The following is a 24880-nucleotide window of genomic DNA, read 5'->3' on the forward strand; positions in this document are numbered from 1 at the left end:
GAGCATCAGGTTTACAATTGTGGGGTTTTGAGTTTGATTCCTGGACCAGGCTGTGTTGTGTTCTTGAGCAAGGTACTTTATTTCATGTTGCTTCAATTCACTTGGCTGTAGAAATGAGTTGCAATGTTACTGGTGCCAAGCTGTACTGGCCTTTGCCTTTCTCTTGGACAATATTGGCAGTATAGAGAGGAGAGACTGGTATGCATAGGTGACTGTTGGTGTTTCACAAACCACCTTGCATAGACTTGTGCCTCAGAGGATAATTTCCTGAGCTGACAAAAGCTTTGTTAGTAGAGCTGGTGGACAGAAACTGAAAGAAGCCCATTATATATGTGTGTGTGTATTTGTATGTCTTTGTCTTGACATCCTGTAATAATTGTAAATGAGTGTCACTGTCATACAAGTGGGGTCATTTGTTTTCCAGTCTACCATGGAAACTTGTCTGGCTATAGAGAAATATTACTATGCTTGGAAACTGGTGAGGGTTGGTTCTAGAAAGGACACCTAACCATAGAAAATCTGTTTTAACAAATTCTGCTTGACTCTTGAAAGTATGGAAACATAGACACTACCCCCCCCCTGCCACACACACACAGAGTACAGATAAAAAAACAGATGTAAACTTATGTAAATGAAACAACATTAGGTTAAAAATTTGTAATTTCTGACGTGGATATTTGTTTATGTTTATTTGTTATTTAATAGAGAGAGAAACAAGGCAATGATGTAAAGAATGAGTGTATTTTTATTTATTTTTTTTAAACGGCAAGTAATTCTATAGAAGTGTATTGTTTTGAAAAAATAGGGAGTAGTTTTTCTGAAACTTCTGACTTATGGCCTTGTTGTTTTCCGATAAGACAAGTAAACAATGTTACAGATACTGATTAGAGTAACAATTTTATTTTTTTATAACACTTTTAATATAATAATGATAATATTGGTTTCAAATTCTGGCACAAGGCCAACAATTTTGGGGGAGTGGATATGTCAATTACATTGACCCTGGTGCTTATTTTATCAATCCCTGGTGCTTATTTTATCAATCCCTGAAAAGATGAAAGACAAAGTCGACCTTGGCTGAATTTGAACTCAGAATGTAAAGGACAGATGAAATGCCGCTAAACATTTTGCCAGGTGTTCTAACAATTCTGCCAGCTTGCTGCCATATAAAAGTAATAATATTGGTTTCAAATTCTAGCACAAGGCCAGCAAGTTTTAGGGAGTGGGTAAGTCACTTACATCACCCTGAGTGCTCAACTGGTACTTATTTTATTGACCCTGAAAGGAAAAAGGTAAAACCAACCCTGGCAGAATTTGAACTCAGAATATAAAAATGGACAAAATGCCACTAAGCATTTTGCCCAGCATGTTAATGATTCTGCCAGCTCACCACCTTATAAAAGTAATAATATTAATTTAACATTGTCTGGAGTTTTATTGTATTTAAGGCTTTGAATTTTAGTATGGTAGTGATAAGTTGCAATATATTCAGATATTTTTGATTTATGCTCACTTTTAAATCAAAATAAAGGCATATCAAATAACCATGAATAAAAGTACTACTGATGCTATATTCCTGGTAAGGCAGCTGCAGGAGAAATACCTAGCCAAAGATAAGCCCCTGTACCTGGCTTTTGTTGACATGGAGAAAGCCTTCGACAGGGTCCCCCGATCCCTTATCTGGTGGGCAATGAGGAAACTAGGGATAGATGAATGGTTAGTGAGAGCTGTGCGGGCCATGTACAGGGACGCCGCTAGTAGGGTGAGGGTTGGAAATGTGTACAGTGAAGAATTCCGGGTCGAGGTAGGAGTCCACCAAGGCTCAGTACTCAGCCCCCTCCTATTTATCATAGTCCTTCAGGCAATAACGGAGGAATTCAAGACAGGATGCCCTTGGGAGCTCCTCTATGCTGATGACCTTGCTCTAATTGCTGAGTCGCTATCAGAACTGGAGGAGAAGTTTCAGGTGTGGAAACAAGGATTAGAATCGAAGGGCCTCAGAGTCAATCTAGCTAAAACCAAAGTCGTAATCAGTAGGAAGGTAGACAAATCACAAACACCTTCAGGTAGATGGCCCTACTCGATCTGTAGAAAAGGTGTAGGTAGAAACTCTATAAGATGCACCAAGTGTAAGCTATGGACACATAAGAGATGCAGCAATGTCAAAGGAAGGCTAACTAGGAAGATGGTTTTTGTATGTGGCAGATGCTCAGGAACAATAAACACTGAAAATGCTCTGAGACCAACTTCCGTCACTTTCCAGGGAGAAAAACTAGAAATAGTTGATAGTTTCCGTTACCTAGGTGACCAAGTCAGCAGCGGGGGCGGGTGTACTGAAAGTGTAACTGCTAGAGTAAGAATAGCTTGGGCAAAGTTCAGAGAGCTCTTACCTCTGCTGGTGACAAAAGGCCTCTCGCACAGAGTGAAAGGCAGACTGTATGATGCGTGTGTACGAACAGCCATGCTACATGGCAGTGAAACATGGGCCGTGACTGCTGAGGATATGCGTAAGCTCGCTAGAAATGAAGCCAGTATGCTCCGATGGATGTGTAATGCCGGTACTCACACTCGGCAGAGTGTAAGTACCTTGAGAGAAAAGCTGGACCTAAGAAGCATCAGTTGTGGTGTGCAAGAGAGACGTTTGCGCTGGTATGGTCATGTGGCGAGAATGGATGAAGATAGTTGTGTGAAAAAGTGCCACACCCTAGTGGTTGAGGGAACCTGTGGAAGAGGCAGACCCAGGAAAACCTGGGACGAGGTGGTGAAGCACGACCTTCGAACTTTAGGTCTCACTGAGGAAATGACTAGAGACCGAGACCTCTGGAAGTGTGCTGTGCGCGAGAAGACCCGGCAGGACAAGTGAGTCCATAACCCGTGGCCTTCTACATGGGATGGAGCCAGCCTACGTATGCATACCTTCCCTTCTTGGGACACAAAACTCTACTTGTGAAGACGTGATGAGGCAAGTGAGGATCAGAATCGAAATCGATCAATGGAAATTGCGGATGTGCTACCAGTGCCGGTGGCATGTCAAAACTCTGCTTGTGAAGACCCGTTGAGGCAAGTGACGATCAGAATCGAAATCAATCAATGGAAATTGCAGATGTGTTACCAGTGCCGGTGGCATGTAAGAGAACTTTCCGTTTCGCGACCGTTGCCAGCACCGCCCCGTTTCGTGTCCGTTGCCAGCCTCGCCTGGCCCTCGTGCCGGTGGCACATAAAAAGCACCATCCGTTCGTGGCCGTTTGCCAGCTCTGTCTGGCACCAGTGCGGGTGGCACGTAAAAAGCACCCACTACACTCACGGAGTGGTTGGCGTTAGGAAGGGCATCCAGCCGTAGAAACACTGCCAGATTTGACTGGGCCTGATGAAGCCTTCTGGCTTCACAGACCCCAGTAGAACCGTCCAACCCATGCTAGCATGGAAAACGGACGCTAAACGATGATGATGATGATGAATAAAAAATTCTGTAAAGTATAAAACGGAAAATGAGTAGAATAAGATTCAAATTAAACTCAAGAATAGAAATGGTAAATAAAATAGTGATATATAAATTCTAAATGTAATTGGTGATGTAACACCTTATAAATGCCAATGGATTATTAGTCTTATTTTTCTAAAGAGTTATATGAGGAGAAGCAGCATCTGTATACTTCGAGGGCTTTCTCAGACTGGCAAGATTGGAATTTTTGAGGTTCAGTTTAAACTGCCATAGTTTAAACTGGGTAGTGAAGTGATTTCAGGTAGCTGTAGTCCTGAGAATAAAAAAGTGAACAAAATATTTAGTTTGGGTAGAGGGACAATAGGGATGATGAGAGAAGAGGCAGGTACATCTGTTTGGAGTGAGGTGTTATGCAACAAGCTAGTTTGTAAGAACAGAAGCTATTGAAATAGTGGTAGAAGGGGTAGAGAAGAGAAATTGTATCTATCAATGAGTCAGTAGTTACAGTGTATTAATGAATCTTTATTAGGCCACTGTAATAACATTTATTTAGGATGCAGTTTAGGATCTTTGTGTATTATAGGCATAAACATGGCTTTCTCTTAGTGCTGTTTAATGTGACTGGATTGTTATGGTCCCATCAGATTTGCATTGATTCCATGAACAGCAATCCGACTTCTGGGATACATTGACTGTACATAACCTAACCCTAAATTTAGCTTAATGCAATTAGTTAAGGCTGAGGATTCTCTAGCCAAATGATTATTATTCTTATTTTACTAATGAGTTATATGAGATGGCAAGATTGGAGTTTTTGAGGTTCAGTTTAAACTGCCATAGGTGAATACTTATAGGGAAAATGTGGGTAGTGAAGTGATTCCAGGGAGGTGTAGTCCCAAGAATAAAAGACTGAACAAAATATTTAGTTTGGGTGGAGGGATAGGTACATCTGTTTGGAGTGAGGTGTTATGCAGCAATAAAAACATGTTTCTGAGTTTACAGTGTCTTATGTAGCTCAACATTGCATCAGGCAAAACATAACATCCACTAAATGATAAAGGACCAAGAAAAATTGTTATGTTTCAGGATGATCATTTTATTTTTTTCTTGCCAAATAAACACATGCACTATATATTTGTTCTTCACTTGTTTATTACTGTTCTTATTTTATCTTATGTCCATTGTCTGGAAATCTTTTGTCACACTTCTGTGACCTCTTCTATCCCACAAACAAAACAAGAGAATAAATATGGGATAGATGAGTCACCGAAGAGGTCACAGCTGAGTGATGCAAGATTTACAGTCAATGGACATAAGAGAAAATAAGAGCAATAATAAACAAGTGAAAAATGAACATATAGTGTGTGTGTTTATTTGACAAGAAAGAAAAAATGACCAACCTGAAACATAATATCTGTTTCAACATGATTTCAAATCAGGAATCTTGCAAAACAAAATTCATAAATGGAACAGGAGAAAATAAATTAAAAAGGGCAGGGGATTAAAGAAAAATTACGACTGAGAAAATAAGAGCCAAATAAATGTAAAAATTAAATTTACAAGGCATCCAATCTTTAACATGAAAGGAAGAGAGAAAGTTTATCATTGTGCTATACTAAGATTTGTTCAAAAGAGAGTTTATCCTGAGAAAGGCTGCATGTGCTAAAACAGCCTTTAATAAAGCTCTACAGTGCCCTCCCTACTTACAATCTTAGATTCTCCCTGAAGCTTCTGTATGAATAAACCAGAGGTTCTCAACTGGAGTGCATATGGCCCCTGGGGATCCATATAATATTTTGGGGAGTCCATGCTAGCAAAATAGGAAATAGGGGAGCCACAGTAGAATTTTAATGTTGCACAAAAAGTTCTGATTTAAATGTGCATATTGTATGAAACAGCAAGAAACATTTTATATAGTTTAACCTTCACAAGTGGATGAGTGAATAACAAAATAGGAATTTAGTGAGAAGTATATATAAAATTGTTTTTTAAACATCAAGTGGCTGTGGGGGGTCCATCAGAGTAAAATTGTAAACAAAGGGTTCCATACATAAAAAATGGTTGAGAACTACTGGAATACACGAAGCCACTGTTTTCTCTCTTTCTTAATTTACTTCTAATTTTTTTCTATCTTTTATCACCTTTCTTCATGTTTGTTACTCTCCTTTTCTATTATAATTCTCTAATTTACTTCTCTCTAATTCTGGCATTTCTTCTCTCCCTCTTCTTTTAATCCCACACTTACTCTAATCTCCTTGGCCTTAACTATCTCAAACATATATTCTTCATTGTGGTAAATTACCATCCTAATTAGTGTCATATCTCTATGCTGTGGTCTGAAGTACCAGGAAATGTATGAATAAATCATTTACAAAGAGATAGGAGTGGAAAGCAAGAGGTTAGATAAGTTAGAATGATAGGAAAGTTGACACGAATTTAATAAATAATATTGTGTGTGTGTGTGTGCACCTTGCTGATGTGAATACCTCTTCGAAAATTCAAGAGAAAGAGGATAACTAAAGACAACTGATTCAAATCTTCAGCTTTTATATCCAGATTATAAATTTACATTTATATCTATAATTGTGCTCTTGGGTTTTGTTTGTGACAATCTGAAAAAGCTAAGGTTTTCAGAAAAAGAAGTCAACTAGCAAACATGCACATTACAAATAAAGTCTATAAGCAGAACAGTAAAAATATGCAAAACTTTCCTCAAGGACAAAATGTGACATTGCTTATGTTACCTAGAGTTGAATGATGGAACTTTGTATCGTCATTAGAAACCAGTTCTTTCTTTTCAGGAAGATTTCAAATAATGACAATTAGTACAGAACACACACATACATGCATGCGCGCACATACACACACACACGGCACAAACATATATGTTTGAATGTTTGTATTGTGTGTATATTTTAAAATTAGCTTCTCATGAAGCAGGACAGAATCATTTCATACATGTCCTCCCCACCCCACTCTTTACCTTACTCTCTTCAGACAAGTAAAAGTGTTGTAAGAAGGGAAATTTCTAGAAATGAAAGATTAGGTAAATTTGTATAGTTTGGTTTCTAGATGATAACAGATACTTTAAAAGAATTTAGATGTGAAAGGGGTTTTGTGAGAAAACATGGTCTGTTGCTAGACAAGTGTATTTAGTGGGTTAAAGATTGTTGAATTTTCTTTTTTAGATGAATATATCTATGAATATTTTTATGTATAGCAGCAACACTGGTCTAAAAGTATTGTAATCAAAAGCAGTCCTGTCTAAACAGCTTTTGTCAGTGAGTCTGGGGGAAAAGGTGTTTCTCATCTCTCTCTATATAAACGACAGTTTGTCTGTCTGTGTGTCTGTCAGGTTGTACCCTCACTCTGACCACGGCTTTCAACCGATTCTGATGAAACTTGACACACACATAGCCCAATGTCATAATTCAAAACTAACGCAGTGAAAATTTTGAAAAGTTCCCCCAGTTCTGAAAAAAATCGATAAATTCGACATGGGGTCCAGAATCTAAGCTTTTTATATGCAACACATTTTCGGTCTAGGGGACACAACTCGACCTTTTTATCGGCTAAAGGGACAGCTAGGAACATCGTATACACAGAAATATTCAAGTGAAGAGAAGACATTGCAACCTACACATGCGCCTTCGTTCCCTAGAGGGAAAGGACTAGATTGGGATTAGTCGTTGCCTACTAGGGGCTCTTACATACCCGGGCAACGCTGCTAGTATTTTATAAAAGCCTCCTCTAATCATGTGAGTGACAGGAATGAGAAAGAAACTGACTAATGATTATTGCATTGACTTGCTGAGTGGTTAGAGCATTGGGCTCACAATCATTAGGTAGTGAGTTCAATTCCCAGACTGAATGCATGTTGTGTTTTTGAGCAAGACACTTTATTTCATGTTGCTCCAGTCCACTCAGCTATAGAAATGAGTTGTGACATCACTGGTATCAAGCTGTATTGGCCTTTGCCTTTCCCTTGGACAACATCGGTGGTTAGGTGAGAGGGGAGGCTGGTATGCATGGGTGACTGCTGGTCTTCCATAAACAACCATGCCCGGATTTGTGCCTTGTAAGGAACTTTCTAAGTGCAATACCATGGTCATTCATGACTGAAGTGGGTATATTAATCATTATTCAGTTTTTAATCTCATTCATTCCTTATGTCAAGTGATTAAATCTCAATGGTTAAATTGCTATGATGCAGTGAGAAAGGTGACATAATTGCTATTGTTGTTTAGGCCTCGGCCTGCTCTGGTCTGGTAGACATATGACCATTTTCATCTTTCTTGTATTAGAGACTAAATTATATCTTTGTTTAAGACAGTAGGTTATATTTGAGGAATTTGGTTGCTATTTCTAACAGACATCAAGCAACTATATACAAGCTCTAATACATAAATCTACTTTTGATTACAGATCTCCCTTTTAACTTGCAGATCTGTCATTAAAGGTATTTCAGATTTCACCATCTATTCTTGATGTTGCAATCTTTTTAAAGCTATAGTAATTAATTTCCAGCAACTATTTCTACTTCAATATAAGTAGCTATTACAGAGTAGACCAGTTCACTGCTGTTAGAAAGGATGCAATGAATCCTGAATCTTTTCCATTATGGTTCCAGAGAAGACAGTCTGCTTAAAGAGTTTGCTTTACAGTCACATGGTACCTTGGGCAAGTGTCTTTTACTATGGCTGTGAGTGAAATTTAGTGAATTGAGAATATACAGAAGCCTTTAAATGGACTGTGCTCATTCTTGGCTAATAGACTTAGTCTGTTGTTTGGTTTAACACCACCATCTGACCCTTAGCTGTCTTTAGTGGAGTCCAGTCTATTGGAAGCAATTGAACAGGTCTCTGATCAGGTAACTGATTTTTTCCCTTTGTTTATACCTCAATCTTGGAAGCCAGGAAAAAAATGTTCACAGTTGTAGCCCTTTTATCTCCGACTAAGCTATAGATGAAAAAAAAGTAGCATCATAAAACTGATGAATGTATCAGTAGCTTACTGATTAGAATAAACTTAAACTTTGGAAGAGTAAAAAAAAAAACTCCACTTTCAGTTGTCATTACTAAAACTAGAAAATAACTGGGATTTTATGACATTAAAAAAATAATACAGAATACATACTTTATTTAAATTTTCAGCTGTACAAGTTGTCAAATAATAGGATTAAAAAATAGTTTTAAAAAAATGAATTTTGTGCAATTAATTCTGCTTTAAATGCAATTATTTGTTTTGAAATTTTTTTAATACTTTATTTTCATTAATATATATTTATTCAGGGTGACCAATATTGGTGAAGCAAGGTTGATATTTGTTTCTCCTCGAGCTGAACAAATTCTGGCCACAATCCGCACCAATATATATATTGCAATGAAACAGAAAGACAATGATGGTTCTGCATCTCCAACTGTAAGAAGTATTTCAGATTGGGAAACAATTTCTAATAGAGAATTACCATTTAATCAAAATTCTAAACCAGTGAGCTTGAGACGAGGAACATCATATGATCCGAGTATGTTTGTCACTTTGAGGAGGAATACTCATGAAGAATATCAAGGATCCAAGATTCAAGATTTCTCCATACTTGCTAATCCTCCTCCTAAGCCTGCCAGATCTTGGTTGTATATTCCTAGTTCAGCTTCTTCAGTTGTCTCTGAGACAATATCATGTCCTGATAAAGTAGTGATGAATTGTGATATCAACCGTGAATCTTTTAACCGACAGTGTATCTTTCGACACAGTGATTCAGAGTTACAACCTCACTTAAATGTCAACATTCCGCAGCAGTTAATAGATGATCACATCAATGCAATTCAAGCCAAGACACCAACAGAAATGAAAGGGTCAATTTGCTCTAGGGACTCTGGGATTATGTGTGCATCTGAATTAGCATGTCAAGACTCAGAAACTACTAGAGACTATCGTTGCCAAACATTTCGATCAAATTCAACAGACAGTGCCGTGTCTCTGCAGTATGAACGTCAAAAATCACAAACCCAAAACAAACTGTCTCTAAATAGTCCCATTCTAGAAAGAAGTTTAAAGTTGCCTTCAACTGCAGATTCTGTGGAAGTTCAGTCTGTTAGTAGCAATATTTACTGGGATATTGATGCAGCTAATGCATCACAGGAAATAGTTCCCGATCTTAAAGAGAAAAAACAGTTTCTTTCACCTAAGGCACGATCAGAGTGGGATCTTTCCTGTAAAAAAATCAAAGAAGAAGATGAAAATGATAATCTGTCACAAAAGAGTAACCATGAGTATGAAGAGGTGAATTATGTAAGGGAAAGTTGGACAGAAGAGGAAGTCCAACCTCCAGCACTTCCTGAAAGACCAAAGACACTTCAGCTTAATTTGGACAAATTGCCACAGAAGTCCTCTGGAACTCTAATGGAAAAGATTCAGGATTCATTGCACCAAATATCACCAAAGATAAAAAGAAGAATAAATGACAAACAACTATTGAGAACAAAGAATTTGAATAGTATTATTAATAATTTCCGGAAATTTTCTGAAGGGAATAAAGTAAATCCAGAAACTGGGACAATTCTCAGAGAATACAAGAAAGAATTCAAACGTCGTGATAGTGACATCATTGTAGATATTCAAAGAGAACAAACTATATCAGAATGGCGTGGCAACCGCATTCTGCATTCATTTTCTGCCTCAGATGCTTCACAGTTGTTTTGGAATGAAGAAGAGACAAAAGAAGGTGTTTTTGTTGTTGAACAAAAAATTCCTGAGAAGGAAACATTTCTAGCAAGAGATCCATTTGGTATGCTTCCTGAGAAAAAAATTAAGCAGTCAGAAGATATCGGAAAATCACGATGTTACAGTGAATGCTATGATACAGATTCTAATTCTGCTTCTAGTGATAATGACTCAGATTATGAGCTCACATTCCGTAGGCGAACAATGTCACTAGAAAGTAAACTTGGGCATCAGATAATTCGGAAGAAAGTCAAACAGTTGAAAAATGATAACTTTTTACGGAAAGCTCGGCCAAATATTGAAAAGGATACCCTTTTGTCATCCTCTGATACTTATTCCTCACAATATATTGATATGAGTGGTAATTCACTCTTGAAGAATGTAGCTGACATAGAAGTAGAAAACAGGAAATCTTAAAAAAGATTGAAGGAAATATATTCAAATAACAGAGTTGCTTCTATTTATTGCCTAACTACTGCAGCAACAACACATATTGGTTTCACTTGGTTAGGCACAAAAAGCTCTACATTTTTAGTAAGGAGAAATGAGACATTTTAATATCTGTGTCTTTTGCAAGGGCACTAGCAGCCATAAGTGAAGTGAATTAACTTCAGCAGAGAACTGAAATCACATTGTGCTCTCAGCTGGTTGGTAGCTTAATGATTCCTTTATGATACTCCTTAAAAGCAAACAGAAAATTATATGATACCTATGTCATGAGGTATATAATATTTTAATGGCATAGGGATTATGTCTATATATAAGAAACATTGGCATGCCAAGTATTTCCGTGTCAAAAACAGAATCTGAGGAAACTGATGGTGCTCTGTGTTGGCAAAAATTAAAAAGTGAGGTTCATGGATTTAGACAAGTTCATATATCATGGGGAAAAGCATAATATGGTCTTTGCCTAGGAGTAAAGAAAAAAAAATTACAACTATAAAATTTCGTTTTTCTTTTAGATGAAGGTCAACTTTGACACATCAGATTTCTCTTCTCTCTGTGGTATAAAAACTTACACAAAATAATGATTTTCTTGTCAGTATTACAAGTTTCTGATATACGATAAACATTATATCTATGACAAATATCAAATGTACAACAAATATTTTAAACTTGACATGTATTTAAATATTTCGAAAAAAAATGAAAATATATTTTAAAATCTTAAATTGTTTTTATAAAGAACACAAAATTATTAATCTTTTAATATTTTTATTCTAAAGACAATTCAGAACATTGTATACAAATTGCAATGGTTTGTTGCTGATGAGTATGATAGATATGACTATGATTATGATGACTAATGTTTCCTACTTTTTAGTTTGCAACCAATTAGGTGGCTTTTGTTTAACATGAAGCAGTATACTGAGTAAACAATATCAAATGATAAACTATTTTGATTCTTAAATATTGAATATAAATATTAAGATAATTGTATTTTAGGAATGAAGAGAAGAAATAAAATCTCTGAAAAACAAAGCAAAAAAAACTGTAAATAAATTTATATTTAAAATGCTAATTAGAAATTATTGCAAAATAAAATATTTGATTTTTAGGATGAAATGACAAGAAATTTAATCTTTGTATGTATCTCCTTTTTAGAGAGGATGTAACTCTTTTTGTAGCGTTATCACAACTGACTTTGGAGCTGTTATTAAAACAGATTTTCATTATTCAATCCCATTTTTTCCCCTACAGAGTAAATTCAATATCAATCAACTTATTTTAGCACAAATACATGTTGGTTATCTATTAGTAGGCAAAATAATGTTTACTGAATATTGTTTTAAGTACAGGCATGGCTAATGTGCTTTTGGGTTCAGTCCCACTGCTTAGTACCTTGAGTAAGTGCCTTCTAATATAGCCAACAAAAGCCTTGTAAGTAGATTTGGTAATCCACTTAGAAGCTTTTGGAAAATGGAAGAAGCCTGTGTGTGTGTGCGCGTGTGCACACCCTTGTCTTCACATCATGTGATGGTTGCAAACAATCATCATCATCCATCATACAATCAATGTTGTTTGTTTCAAGTCTTCTGTGAAAAACATGCCTAGCGATAGGGATATATTAACTTGCCTGGAAATAAGTCAGGGTTGGCAACAGGAAGGCATCTTGCTTTTGAGAATATGTCTCAACAAAACTGTCTGACCCATGCAAGTTTACATGCAAGTTTACACCATTAAATGGTGATGATGACAATGATGATGAGACCATCCAATATGCTTAAACGATGATATTAATTTAGGAATAAAAATACTTTTTTACTATTTTAAATCAGTTTTTCCTTAGTTGCATTTTTAAATGTGTTTAGCTGTGCAGTAGGTATGAAATGATTACTAAAAAGAAGAAAAAAAAAGGGAAAAGGACTACAAGCACGGATGTTTATTGTTAAGTTCTCTAGATAAGAGTGACGAAGTAAGTAGAGTTATGTACCTTGCCTTGTTGCATGTATTAAGTACATTTTTTTTTTTTGTAGCTTCAATGTTTCAGTCTTAATTAGGTTTGTTAAACTAGACTGCAGATAGCAGATTATGCTACTTTTCAGGTCTACCTGTTGTTGAGAGCAGTATTCCTGCAGTTGATTTGGATGAGAATGGACTTCCTATCAACTTGGATGACATGAATGACGAAAACCGAGAGAAAGAAGAGGAAAAGATAAAGTTTGCTGTTGTTGTTGTTGTTAATTTGGGATGCTTCTACTTTAACATTTTTTAATTTTAAATCTTAAATTATCAACTAAGTAAATTATAACTTAATAATATCTGTCTGTTCTCTCTCTCTCTCTCTCTCTCCCCTTTGTGTGTGTGTATTATATATACATATATATTCTTTGTTCACTTCCCTCGCTTTCAACCTGTGCTAATGGGGTAAATAATGTAATTCTTAGAGCCGGTGTCTATTTCCAGCATGTGGTACTACTCATTAGTACCCTTATCATAATTATATTTATATCATTATATATTTTGTATTAATTGTTACCTATATGGTTTTATTACATGCTGGTTACTTGATAAAATCTTATATATATATATACACATAAGAAAATAGTAAAGTGTGAAAAAACGACAGAAGGCTTAAATGTTAAAAAATATATATATTTGTGTCAAAATGTCTGTAGAATATTGGAAAAATTTTTTTTCCCTTTCCTTAAAATGACATAATTTAAAAAATTTTTAAAGAAATTACCGGTTTCGCGTGTAGCTTTTCAAATTTCTTGTGACGTTATGTTTATATTGCATGGAATTATCGTTGTTTTTATTTCCAGGAGATTTCTAAATAAGGGGAGGTAGTGAGTGATTTTTTCCGGTGTAGGGGAGATAATCGCTTACAAATTTTTTTTCCCTTTTCCTTGTTAATTTCTCTGTGTCAGTATGTTCGGATGGTTGAGTCTGGGTTTGTACTTTTCAATGAAGAATGTTTCCTTGTTCAGTCTCATTTGTGTTGATGATCCGAAAGCACATTGGTAAAATGGGAAGATTTTTAAATTATGTCATTTTAAGGAAAGGGGAAAAAAATTTTTTCCAATATTCTACAGACATTTTGACACAAATATATATATTTTTTAACATTTAAGCCTTCTGTCGTTTTTTCACACTTTACTATTTTCTTATATATTCACCCACGTGCTTTACCAAACAAACTTTCTTATCTATATATACATATATATACATACATACATATCATCATCATCATCATCATCATTTAGCGTCCGCTTTCCATGCTAGCATGGGTTGAACGGTTCAACTGGGGTCTGTGAAGCCAGAAGGCTGCATCAGGCCCAGTCTGATCTGGCAGTGTTTCTACGGCTGGATGCCCTTCCTAACGCCAACCACTCCGTGAGTGTAGTGGGTGCTTTTTACGTGCCACCGGCACTGGTAACTCAGCTGCAATTTCCATTGATCGATATATATATATAGTTAATCCAAACATGAAAACACAAAGAGAGAACACAACAATGCGAGGACGTGGAACAAATATAGTATTATTGGATGCTCAGGAAGGAAGAGAAGAAGGAGGGTTTAACGTTTCGAGCGGAGCTCTTCGTCAGAAACATAGGAGAAAAGATCCAGAGAAGGGAAGACAGAGGAAAAAAAATCGCCAATGGTACACACACGGATATATATATATATATATATATATATATGATTAATACATATGCATAGCTATGTGGTAAGTTTGCTTTGCTGCCACATGGTTCCAGGTACAGTCCCACTGCATGACACCTTGGGCAAGTGTCTTCTACTATAGCCCTGGGCTGACCAAAGCCTTGAGAGTGGATTTGGTAAATGGAAACTGAAAGAATACCTTTGTATGCATGTATACACAAACAGACACATACATGCTTATCTATGTGTTTGTGTCTGTGTTTGTCCACCACCACTTAACAACCAGTGTTGGTGTGTTTATGTTCCCATAACTTAGCAGTTCAGCAAAGAAAAATTTTAGGTGAACGAATCAACCTTGGTACTTTTTTAAAGCCTGGCCACAGTCTAATGACTGGAACAAGTAAAGAATAAAAGATATATATATATATATATATATATATAACTCCAAGAACATTAGGGGTTGTGAGTCCAACCCATTAAGGGATAATATCTATCCAATATACTATTGGTAGAATACCCAATTATTAATACACAAGTGTTTTTTATTGCATTGCAATTAACTTACCTAGTGTATTAAATGGGTGAAGGTAAAGAGATATTTTACCATTAATTTATATTGCAAATAAGAAAATGGAGGAGAACAATAGTTGGTTCATCAACTTTAGGACATTAAAAATGTTAACTTATTTATTTATTAAACTGATAATTATAATAACAACATACATACATATAGCATATTATTCAATGCATATAAAGTAGGGATACAAGTAATTATTAAAAAACATGAATCTAAATTAGTAAAATAACTTACAGCTGTTTCAGCCCATAGATAAAAGTATCTCATTCTGCCTATATTAGTCAAGTGTATTGAGGTAATAGGCAGTTGAAAATGAGGTACTTGTATATATCTCTATTATAGGAAAGAGATGTCAATTATTCAATATGATCAAAAACTTTTCAGTTGCAATTTTTAAAACTTACTAAATGTCTACCTTTAGACATCAAAGCAATACAGGAAGATTCCTCTATAATTTCTTTTACAATATAAAAACTGTTGTGAAATCTGAAAATAGAATATTACCATTTTATATAATGATCTGCCAATTATATATGTAGGTATTAAATAGCAGGCTGGCAGAATTGTTAGTGGATCAAAGAAAATGCTTCCAGTTCTTTATGCTCTGTGTTCAATTCTTGCCGAAGTTAACTTTACTTTTCATCTTTTTGGAATCAATAAAATAAAGTACCATTCAAGTACCGAAGTTGATGTAATTACCTTGCCACCTTCCCTCAAAACTGCTGGCCTTGTGCCAAAATTAGAAATAATTGTCTGTGGGCATATGTGGTCTGACAAGCAATCAGTCTGATAAGCAGATAAGACTTTCATTGTGACTTTTCTGTTTCAGGATGCAATCAGTTAACCTGCCAAAATATGGGTCAAGTTCTCTATTCATATAGCTTCATTTATTCTGCTAATGTAAGAAGAGTCATAGGCGCAGGAGTGGCTGTGTGGTAAGTAGCTTGCTAACCAGCCACATGGTTCCGGGTTCAGTCCCACTGCGTGGCATCTTGGGCGAGTGTCTTCTGCTATAGCCCCGGGCCAACCAATGCCTTGTGAGTGGATTTGGTAGACGGAAACTGAAAGAAGCCTGTCGTATATATGTATATATATATATGTGTGTGTGTTTGTGTGTCTGTGTTTGTCCCCCTAGCATTGCTTGACAACCGATGCTGGTGTGTTTACGTCCCCGTTACTTAGCGGTTCGGCAAAAAAGAGACCGATAGAATAAGTACTGGGCTTACAAAGAATAAGTCCCGGGGTCGATTTGCTCGACTAAAGGTGGTGCTCCAGCATGGCCGCAGTCAAATGACTGAAACAAGTAAAAGAGTAAAGAGAGTCAGTTAATGTGTCATTGACAGAAAGAATATCAAATAGTTGTCCCGTTGTTGTTCTATTTAACTCTTGATCCAGAGAATTCTGTCTGGAACAAACAGTTGAAATTCTATAGTTACAACTAAGGAGACTTGTGAACTATGTAATCTCCATGTGTAAAACAAGTGATGGAGAGAAAGGCTTTTGACTTCTAATAGTTAAGTTAGTATTAACATATTCAAAGCAGAGAGCATTAAAAAGCCCACAAGATATAATTATATGGCAAGGAAAAAACAATGTGAATAAAAAATCATTAAAATATTAAAATTTTCTTTTTGGCAAGGACAGAAGACAACTATAAGCATGTTTTGACATTATGACTCCTTAGTGAATGGTTACCATTTTCTAAGAAATTGTCAATACTTAACTATTTTTTTTATGTAGATGGTATCTCTGAGTTTGGTAGCTTCTCAGATGATGCAAGGTTTTAAATATATATATATATATATTTTTTATTTGTTTCATTCATTTGATTGTGGCCATGCTGGAGCACCACTTTTAGTTAAACAAATTACCCCCAGAACTTATTCTTTGTAAGCCTAGTACTTATTCTATCGATCTTTTTGCCGAACCGCTGGATTATGAGGACATAAGCACATCAACATCGGTGTCAAGCAATGGTGGTGGTGGTGGTGAGGAGGGAGACAAGCACAGTCACACAAATACATACATATATATATACATGACAGACTTCTTTCAGTTTCTTTTACATCTCAAGCACAGATTTTTAAATTTATTTTTTCTAACTAAACACTTTGAAACTTCGGATACTGGTTGAATGTGTCGTGTAGAACAGGATTTGCTCTCAACGTTTTTGACAAAATTTTGTATTTTAGAAGTTATTTCATGTTAAAAAGTTGTTGCATTTGAGTAATTTTAACAAATCAATCACATGTATTCAGCTGAAGAAAGGATTGCTATTATTGTTGTTGTTGTTACTGATGTGGATATTGTTGTATTTTGAGGAGAGTAGACGCATTCAGATGTATGGGAGAGTCGATTATTGCGTTTGTACTTAATCAAAAGGGAAAAAAAACTCATTTGTGGTGAATTTATTAAACTTTGGAATATTTGAACCTCCACCTGTTTTTCTTTGGGATGGAAAATAAGTTTTGTTTTTGGACACTTGTTTGTTCTATTTTGTTAACATTTGCTTACTTGCCTAACAGCATGTCTAGCAAATATGCCCCAAGTATTTTGAATAGGTTTTAGAACATTTTGTAAATACAAACATGAATTTAAAAAATAGGAAAGAAAATAATAACACTTGAATAAGCAAATACACATATTTACATGATACTGAAAAAAATTAGTGACAATTTTATGAACAGCAATTGACAATGAAAGCGGTAACAAAGGCGGGAGACAGAGAGAGAGAGAGAGAGAAGAATGTGAGATAAGTATGTCAAAATTTTCTGTCACCTTGTCTCATATCTTGAAAGGTCAACAAGAAAAGTGACATACCTATTAAAAAGCGGATTTTTTACAGAATGTCCTCAAAAGAACACATGTAAGAAGCTCTGGCTGGTGTATAGAATATTGTGGTTTCCATAGCTTGCCTGATCTTCAAGAAAGAGCATGAATTGAAGTAACAGGCTACTTTTGATGCACCAAACACACCTACAAGCAACTTTTTGCTGCAATATATATGATGGTGGAACACAAGAGTCACAGCCTGAGAAATTGCTGGTGATATTGACCTTTGGTTCATCATCATATTTGCAAGTAGTACAGGCAGACTTTGAGTGCCAAGCTGAGTAAGCAAAATCAATATGCAGTCAGCTGGTGTCTGCATAGATATGCAGGTCCTGATGACCTCTGGAAACCATTAAACCATGCCAGAGCAGCACTCCATTGTGGGTACAAAAAGGGAACCCATTACAACTGATGGTGCAGAACAAAAAGACTAGTTGTTGCACTTATGGAAATAGGTGTCACTCAAGGGCTTTCTGTTCTGAGAAATTGGAAAGGGAGAGAAGGAAAGAGAGAGGTGGATAGTAAAAGGGTCAGGAATAACATCAGAATCAAGAAACAGCTGTTTCAAGAAAACCATGGTACCAGCTTTAAAGATGATTGAAATTAATTACCAGCAGCTAATGACTATGAAGTAAAAGGTCCAGCTCTCTGTAGTACCACCCCTTCACCTTCTAATGATGAGAAGCAAATGGAGACATGGAGTGGAAAGCTGTGCTTGACTAAAAATAGAAAAATGAGCGCATAAACAATAAAAATATACCAAATTAAAATTGCCAAACCATCTCAGAGGCTGGGCTCCTCTCTCTGAGGGAGAGAACGAAAAAGTGGGAGAGAAAGAGATAGAGAGGTTCCCTCTGAAGACATTCTCAGAGGTTAAAGAAAGAGAATTTTTGGCAACTGCTCTGTGTGTCCATGCCTTAAGAGGGCAGTGACCTTAGCATTATTTCCCGTTTAAGAGAACTTGGAAAAGCAATAGCTTCTTCTAAAAACAAAACTTAGAATAATCTCTCATTATACAATTCTTAGAACATTAATCAATATATCCATTTATCGTGAAGCATTCTTTGTAGTTTTAAGTGGAGCGGGAAAATTGGAAGAGAGAGAGAGAGAGAGAGAGAGGGTAGCGTGGAAGAAAGAGAAAGAGAAAGTGAGAAGTGGAGACAGAAACATAGAGAGAGATAAAAGTAAAGAAAGCATGAGAACAGATATAACTAGATAGTGGGAGAGAGAGAGAGAGAATAGAGAAAGACAGTGGAGGAGAGAGAAGGAAATACTAATAAAAAAGTAAGCTAGAAAATGTGGTGAAGGGAAAGAATATGGATAAAAGTTTTGATCGTTTTTTATTGGTGAAAAAAAAATTCTGAATAGAGTTTTTTTAAACAAACTCCCTTTACTGAGATTGACCTAAAAATGTAAAGATAACTGGAAGTTCACAGCGACTGAAAGCCGACTTGATGTTTACCCAGTGCTATATAGGTAATGCAACTCACAAAAAAAGCTATTTATACCACAAGAATAAAATCAATAAACACACAGACACAAGCATGCACACTACCAAAGATATGCCCCCATGTACACATCCACATATGTATGCATGCATAAAATCTCACTAACATATCCATACATTTGTATATATCTTTGTATCTGTTTTTCTGTCTGACACTCTCCACCTACCTCTCTCTCTATATATAATACAATGTACACGTTGAAATTATGAACTAAAGAAGGAGTACTCAATATCGGTTGGTAGAATGCAAATAATTTACGCATCTGAAGACTTATAAATTAATTTATGTCCACACATGCGTGGGTGCACTCATTTCCTTCTCTTTTTCTCTTTTCACACATGTATTTAAACATACATACATACATACATGCATACATACATACATACATACATACATACATATATATATATATATATACATATATACATATATATATATATGTATGTATGTATATATAGATAGATAAATAAATACTTGGAAATGGATGCGTGGCGTTCAATCATATAATAATATAAATATATATATATATGCATATATACATACATACATGTACAAACTTACATATATATGTATATACACAGGCATGTATGAGTAAAGGACGTCAAAAAAACAGAAACAACATGAAAAACGAGAACATGAAATACAAAAACATGGAAAACGAACTTTTTTTGCGAACAGGGAAAGGAACAAATAGAAAAAGAAGACAGGCAACATAAAGAACAATCCCTTCATCAGTTGTCCACTGCTTTATCTACTCCGCATTTCGAGCATTAGGACAAGATGCATCTTCGTCAAAACAGTCACTCCTGCAAAGCAAATTAGATAAAATTTAGGATTTGCGGAAGGTCAAGGTTGATAACAAAAACAAGACAGTTAAAACAAATGGTAAGGGTTGTTAAGCGATAATGAGGTGTAATGGTGAACGCTGGACAAACAAGTCTTGACAGGAGACAGGCAAAAATGTGTGCTATCCCTTATAGCTTAATGAGAAGAAAGAAAGAAATTTGAGTTAGGAGAAGAAAGATGGCTGCTGGTCACATGTGAGCAATGAGAGAGTCAAGGAAGAGGAGGAGTGAGGGACAGATAGAGAATGGTGAAGGGGGAGGAGAATTAGAGAAAGGATGGGAAAGAAAGAAGGAAGAAGTTGTTTAGACCACAGAATACATATAGAAGGCAAAAGAGAACAGGAGTGTTTGTTTACACAATATTTTGTTACATCATATTACGCGCATTTCATTATCAATGAATAATATGTTACGTAAGAAAAATCGTATAAAACCCTAAAACCCTAACCCTAAAATCCTAATTCCAACCCTAAAACCCTAACCCTTACCCTAAAATCCTAACCCTAACCCTAATCCTAACCTTAAAACCTTAACCCTAACCCTAAAACTGTAACCGTAAGTACAGAAATGTTATGAAATTTTTGTCCAAATCATGATGTCCCTATTTTTCTGCATATTTAGAAAAAAAAATTGTGAAAAAAGTTAAATATGAAGGAAATGGGAGTGGGTGGTGGGTGGTAATTTAGAAATGTTGATTTTTGCCAATTTTTTTGCAGATTTGTATTCCCTGTAGCCGAAAAGGGGGGTTTGTGTCGAAAAAAAAAGAAATTTTTTTAAAAGGGTGTTTTTTTTGGGGTGGTGGGGTGGAAGACTTTCCATTTTTTTTCATAATAGTGATTTCCATTTCTGTTTACGTGAAAGCGTAAATTTTTTTTAAAGATTTGGCTGTTATTTCTAGCATGTGGAGAGATCTTCTAGGCTTAACTTCATGTGTTGGTTCAAAATCATTTTCAAAAATTCTGGGGTCAATACATTCAACTAAATATTCCTCAAGGTGGTGCCCCAGCATGGTCATAGTCTAATGAGTGCAATAAATTAAAAAAAATATATATAACCATGGGGCTTTTGGCCACTTTCACACTTTAACTATGGGGCTTTTGTCCAGACCCTGTATGCTATAGTAGTATTTAAAGTATGCAGGGCTATATTATCCATTGTTATTGATGTTGTTTAGCCTCAGACCAACTCTGATTAGCAGGCCAATGATCAGATACATCCTAATGCTGACCATCACATCCTTTGTTGTTTCTAAGTATAGTGTATCCAGGACTACATTATCTTGTCTATCCCCCTTTTTTTGTAATGTTTTCTTTTTTTTAATAGATAGTAAGTATAATTTGAATGAAATTTGGCTGCTATTTCTGATGGTCGTGCGACCACTTAGTGTCTCTTTTGTTTGCTAATGCACCAAATGTCCAGATACACACTTGCTAAATCACTGGCTACTAAACAAGTTGTCTATTATTCGCAGCTATCTCTTTTCTGGAATTTCTTGTTTAGCCTTCCCTTTCAATAAGCTGAAACAGTGAAATAAAATGTTCATAAATCAATATTTTTAATAGCAAGAGAGTGTCAATGAAGAAACTTTGGTGATATTGAATATAATTACTATAGTTCAAATTCGGCTGATGTCGACTTTGCTTTCTGTCCCAAGTTAACTAATGAATCAATTAAAGCAACAACCTCTTCCACTAAATGTTATTGTTTTTTTCTTTAGAAATAATTCTTTCTACTATAGGCACAGGGCTTGAAATTTTTTTTTGTTGGGGGGATGGGTCTTTATTTTATCGACCCCGAAATGACAAAAAGTTGACCTCGGCGGTATTTGAACTTAAAACGTAAAGAACTGGAAAAATGTCACTAGGCGTTTTTGTCTGACATGCTAACAATTCTGCCAGCAAATTCCACTGCCCAAAGTATTTTTTCTCACTGCTCCAAAGATTCTGCAAATCCAATGCTCTTAATTATGTTTTCTGATGTAGGCACAAAGCCAACAAATTTAGAGAAGAGATTATTCTGAGTGTTGTGAATATGTAGAATGCATGAATTTACTTCTGGCATGCAATTAGAGACTGGAGACTGACAACTGGGAAAGACAATTTATCTTTGATGGTCTGGGTAATCCAAAATCTTGGGCTTCCTTGATTGTCTTTAGATGACACCTTGGTACAATGGTTCTCAACCAGAGTCCATATGACCCCTGGAAGTCCATTTAAGATTTTGTTCTTAAATTTTATGTGCAGTAAGTTGTTTATATATCTACAATGAACAAAATATTTTAAGAATTATAAATGTTGTTGTTCATCCATTGTTTGGATAATTCAGCTTGGTTCGTCGTTGGTTACATGGGCTCTGTTATATTAATTCTCATTGATGAAAAACTCTCACAATCTCTGACTCGTAAATAATTTGTGGCACCAATTTATGGAAAGAAGGAGGCCCCAGAACACATACAGGTTAGTTGTTTGAGAATATATTACGTGCAATGTAATTGAACCTTTGAGCCAATTCCCATGCAGCACTCAACTAAACACAAGACAGGACCCAACAAATGTCCAAACACTCAAATGATAGGTATGTTGACCAATCACTATAGATTAACATGATAAGCCTATATAAATCGAAATGTTTTCAACATGCCATGACAGAAATTGGTCTCGCTACACATTGAATGACTATGATGTAAGTAAAAATGACTATGATCCAAGTAAAATAGGTATCAAAGGAGTCAACAGGCAAAAAATGGTTAGGAACCATTACCCTTGTGCAAGGCCAAAAAAAAAGTTTGTATAGGAATGTTTTTATTTTCATTTTTTAAAAACTTCTCATTTCATTTGTATATATACCCCCACAAGTTTTGTTAGCCATCCTTGTAATATTCCTGCATCCATTGCCCATGTGCCAATATGCAGAAGCAACAGAAATGCATCCATTAGCACCAACATAAACAAAACAGCTTTATTTGCAAAAGTCAAAAGAACGTGGGTGGAATAATCAGTTGACGACAGCATAGAGTTCAGACAGAAAAGCCGGTAGAACATTGGTGACAATGTCTTGTAGTATTGTTCCAGCTCATTTTGTACTTAGTTCAAATCCCACTGAGGTCAATTTCGTTTTTGTTTTTTTCATCTTTTCGGAGTCAATAACGTAGGACACCAGTCAAATCTTGGGGCTGGTGTAACTGACAAACTCTGCTCCCTCAAATTTCAAGCCTTATGCCTATGTCAGAATCAATTATTTTCTTGACATTTAGAGAAAAAAAAAGTTGAAGAACTGTGTGTCGGGGAGGAGCATACAGTTTTTCCAGGTTCGACTAAAAATGACGGTCGGGATAATTGGATTGTTGTTGTAGTTGTTATTGACATTGTTTAGTGCAGTTCGGCCTTCACTGAGCAGATCTATGATCAAAGATATCCCAACCTTGACCATCCTGTCTTTTTGTTCTCGAACATGGTCCAACATATTTCCTGTTTTAAAACAGTAAGGGTGAGATTTGAGAGGATTTGTTTTGCTATTTCTAGCACATATAACGACCAAGTAAATGCACATTTAGTGGTTAGATTGTTATGTTTGTTATTGTTGTTCTTTAGCCTCCAAAGGTAATTGAGCCATGGCCATCATTTCTTATATAAGACTAGCAGCATAGCCCGGCGTTGCCCGGGTATGTAAGAGCCCCTAGTAGGCAACGACTAATCCCAATCTAGTTCTTTCCCTCTAGGGAACGAAGGCGCATGTGTAGGTTGCAATGTCTTCTCTTCACTCGAATACTTCTATGTATACGATGTTCCTAGCTGTCTCCCAACAGAAAATGTGTTGCATATAAAAAGCTTAGATTCTCAACCCCATGTCGAATTTATCGATTTTTTTCAGAACTGGGGGAACTTTTCAAAATTTTTGCTGCGTTAGTTTTGAATTATGACATTGGGCTATGTGTGTGTCAAGTTTCATCAGAATCGGTTGAAAGCCGTGGTCAGGGTGACGGTACAACCTGACAGCCACACAGACAGACAAACTGCCGTTTATATATATAGAGATAACATTATCCAACATCATCTTCCTGTTTTTAAGACGGAAGTGTGTGATCTGATGGAGAATTTTGGCTGCTCTTTCTGATAGGCTGAGCGGCCCACTAGATGCTTCCTCCTTGGCTAGTTGATTGGTAACGGTAGAAGTGAATGCTGATGGTGATGGTAGTAGTGGTGATGGTGATGATGATGGTGGCAATGATGATGATAATGATGATGATAGTGGTGGTGATGATTTTAGTGATGGTGATGATGGTGATAATGATGATGGTAAAGGTGGAGGTGGTGGTGATGATGATGATGATGATGATGATGATTTAGACAGATGGCAACAATGAATAATTTAAAAGTAGATCGTTAAACTTGAGAGTGATGTTCATGTTCTGATTGTTATTAATAGATTGTTAATATAATGATGGACAGACAAGCAGTAGTTAAGCCAGTTAAGAGAGAGAGGAAGAGAGAGAGAGAGAGAGAGAGAGAGAGAGAAGAGAAAGAGATAGGGGGAGAGAGAGTAAAAGAGAGAGAGTGAGAGAGACATTGTGAAAATTGTTTTAGATTTGGAATATTGATTGCATTTAAGTCAGTAAAGTGGGGGAAAAAATGCTCTTATTTCCTTCCATCATGACACTCAAGTGGCCTTTAGCATTAGAAACAAAACCTATTCGGAAACCAAATGCTGTTATTGATTTCCTTGTTATGGTACAAATCCTGATCCATTGTCTGGTTTAAACACTGCCCTGGCTGTGAGTGTTGTCTATTTAGTCTGTTGAAAAAATTCAGACAGTAGCATGGTTAAAGAGGATGCCGGTCAGTCCAAC

The 24880-nt window shown here is 36.0% G+C and overlaps 1 protein-coding gene across 2 annotated transcripts in view; it reads left to right on the forward strand.

Moving 5' to 3' along the window:
* The window catches only part of LOC115214991, a 49271-nt gene extending 37625 nt beyond the window's left edge, over positions 1 to 11646 (forward strand). For both annotated transcript variants that reach the window (XM_029784103.2, XM_036501215.1), the window contains exon 4: positions 8734 to 11646. In XM_029784103.2, coding sequence (XP_029639963.1) covers positions 8734 to 10582 — 1849 coding nt within the window. In that variant the 3' untranslated portion in view covers positions 10583 to 11646. The remainder of the gene's footprint in view (positions 1 to 8733) is intronic.
* Positions 11647 to 24880: the final 13234 nt, after the last annotated feature.

The sequence above is a fragment of the Octopus sinensis genome, linkage group LG1, assembly GCF_006345805.1.
Source record: "Octopus sinensis linkage group LG1, ASM634580v1, whole genome shotgun sequence".
In the NCBI taxonomy this organism is placed as follows: domain Eukaryota; kingdom Metazoa; phylum Mollusca; class Cephalopoda; order Octopoda; family Octopodidae; genus Octopus; species Octopus sinensis.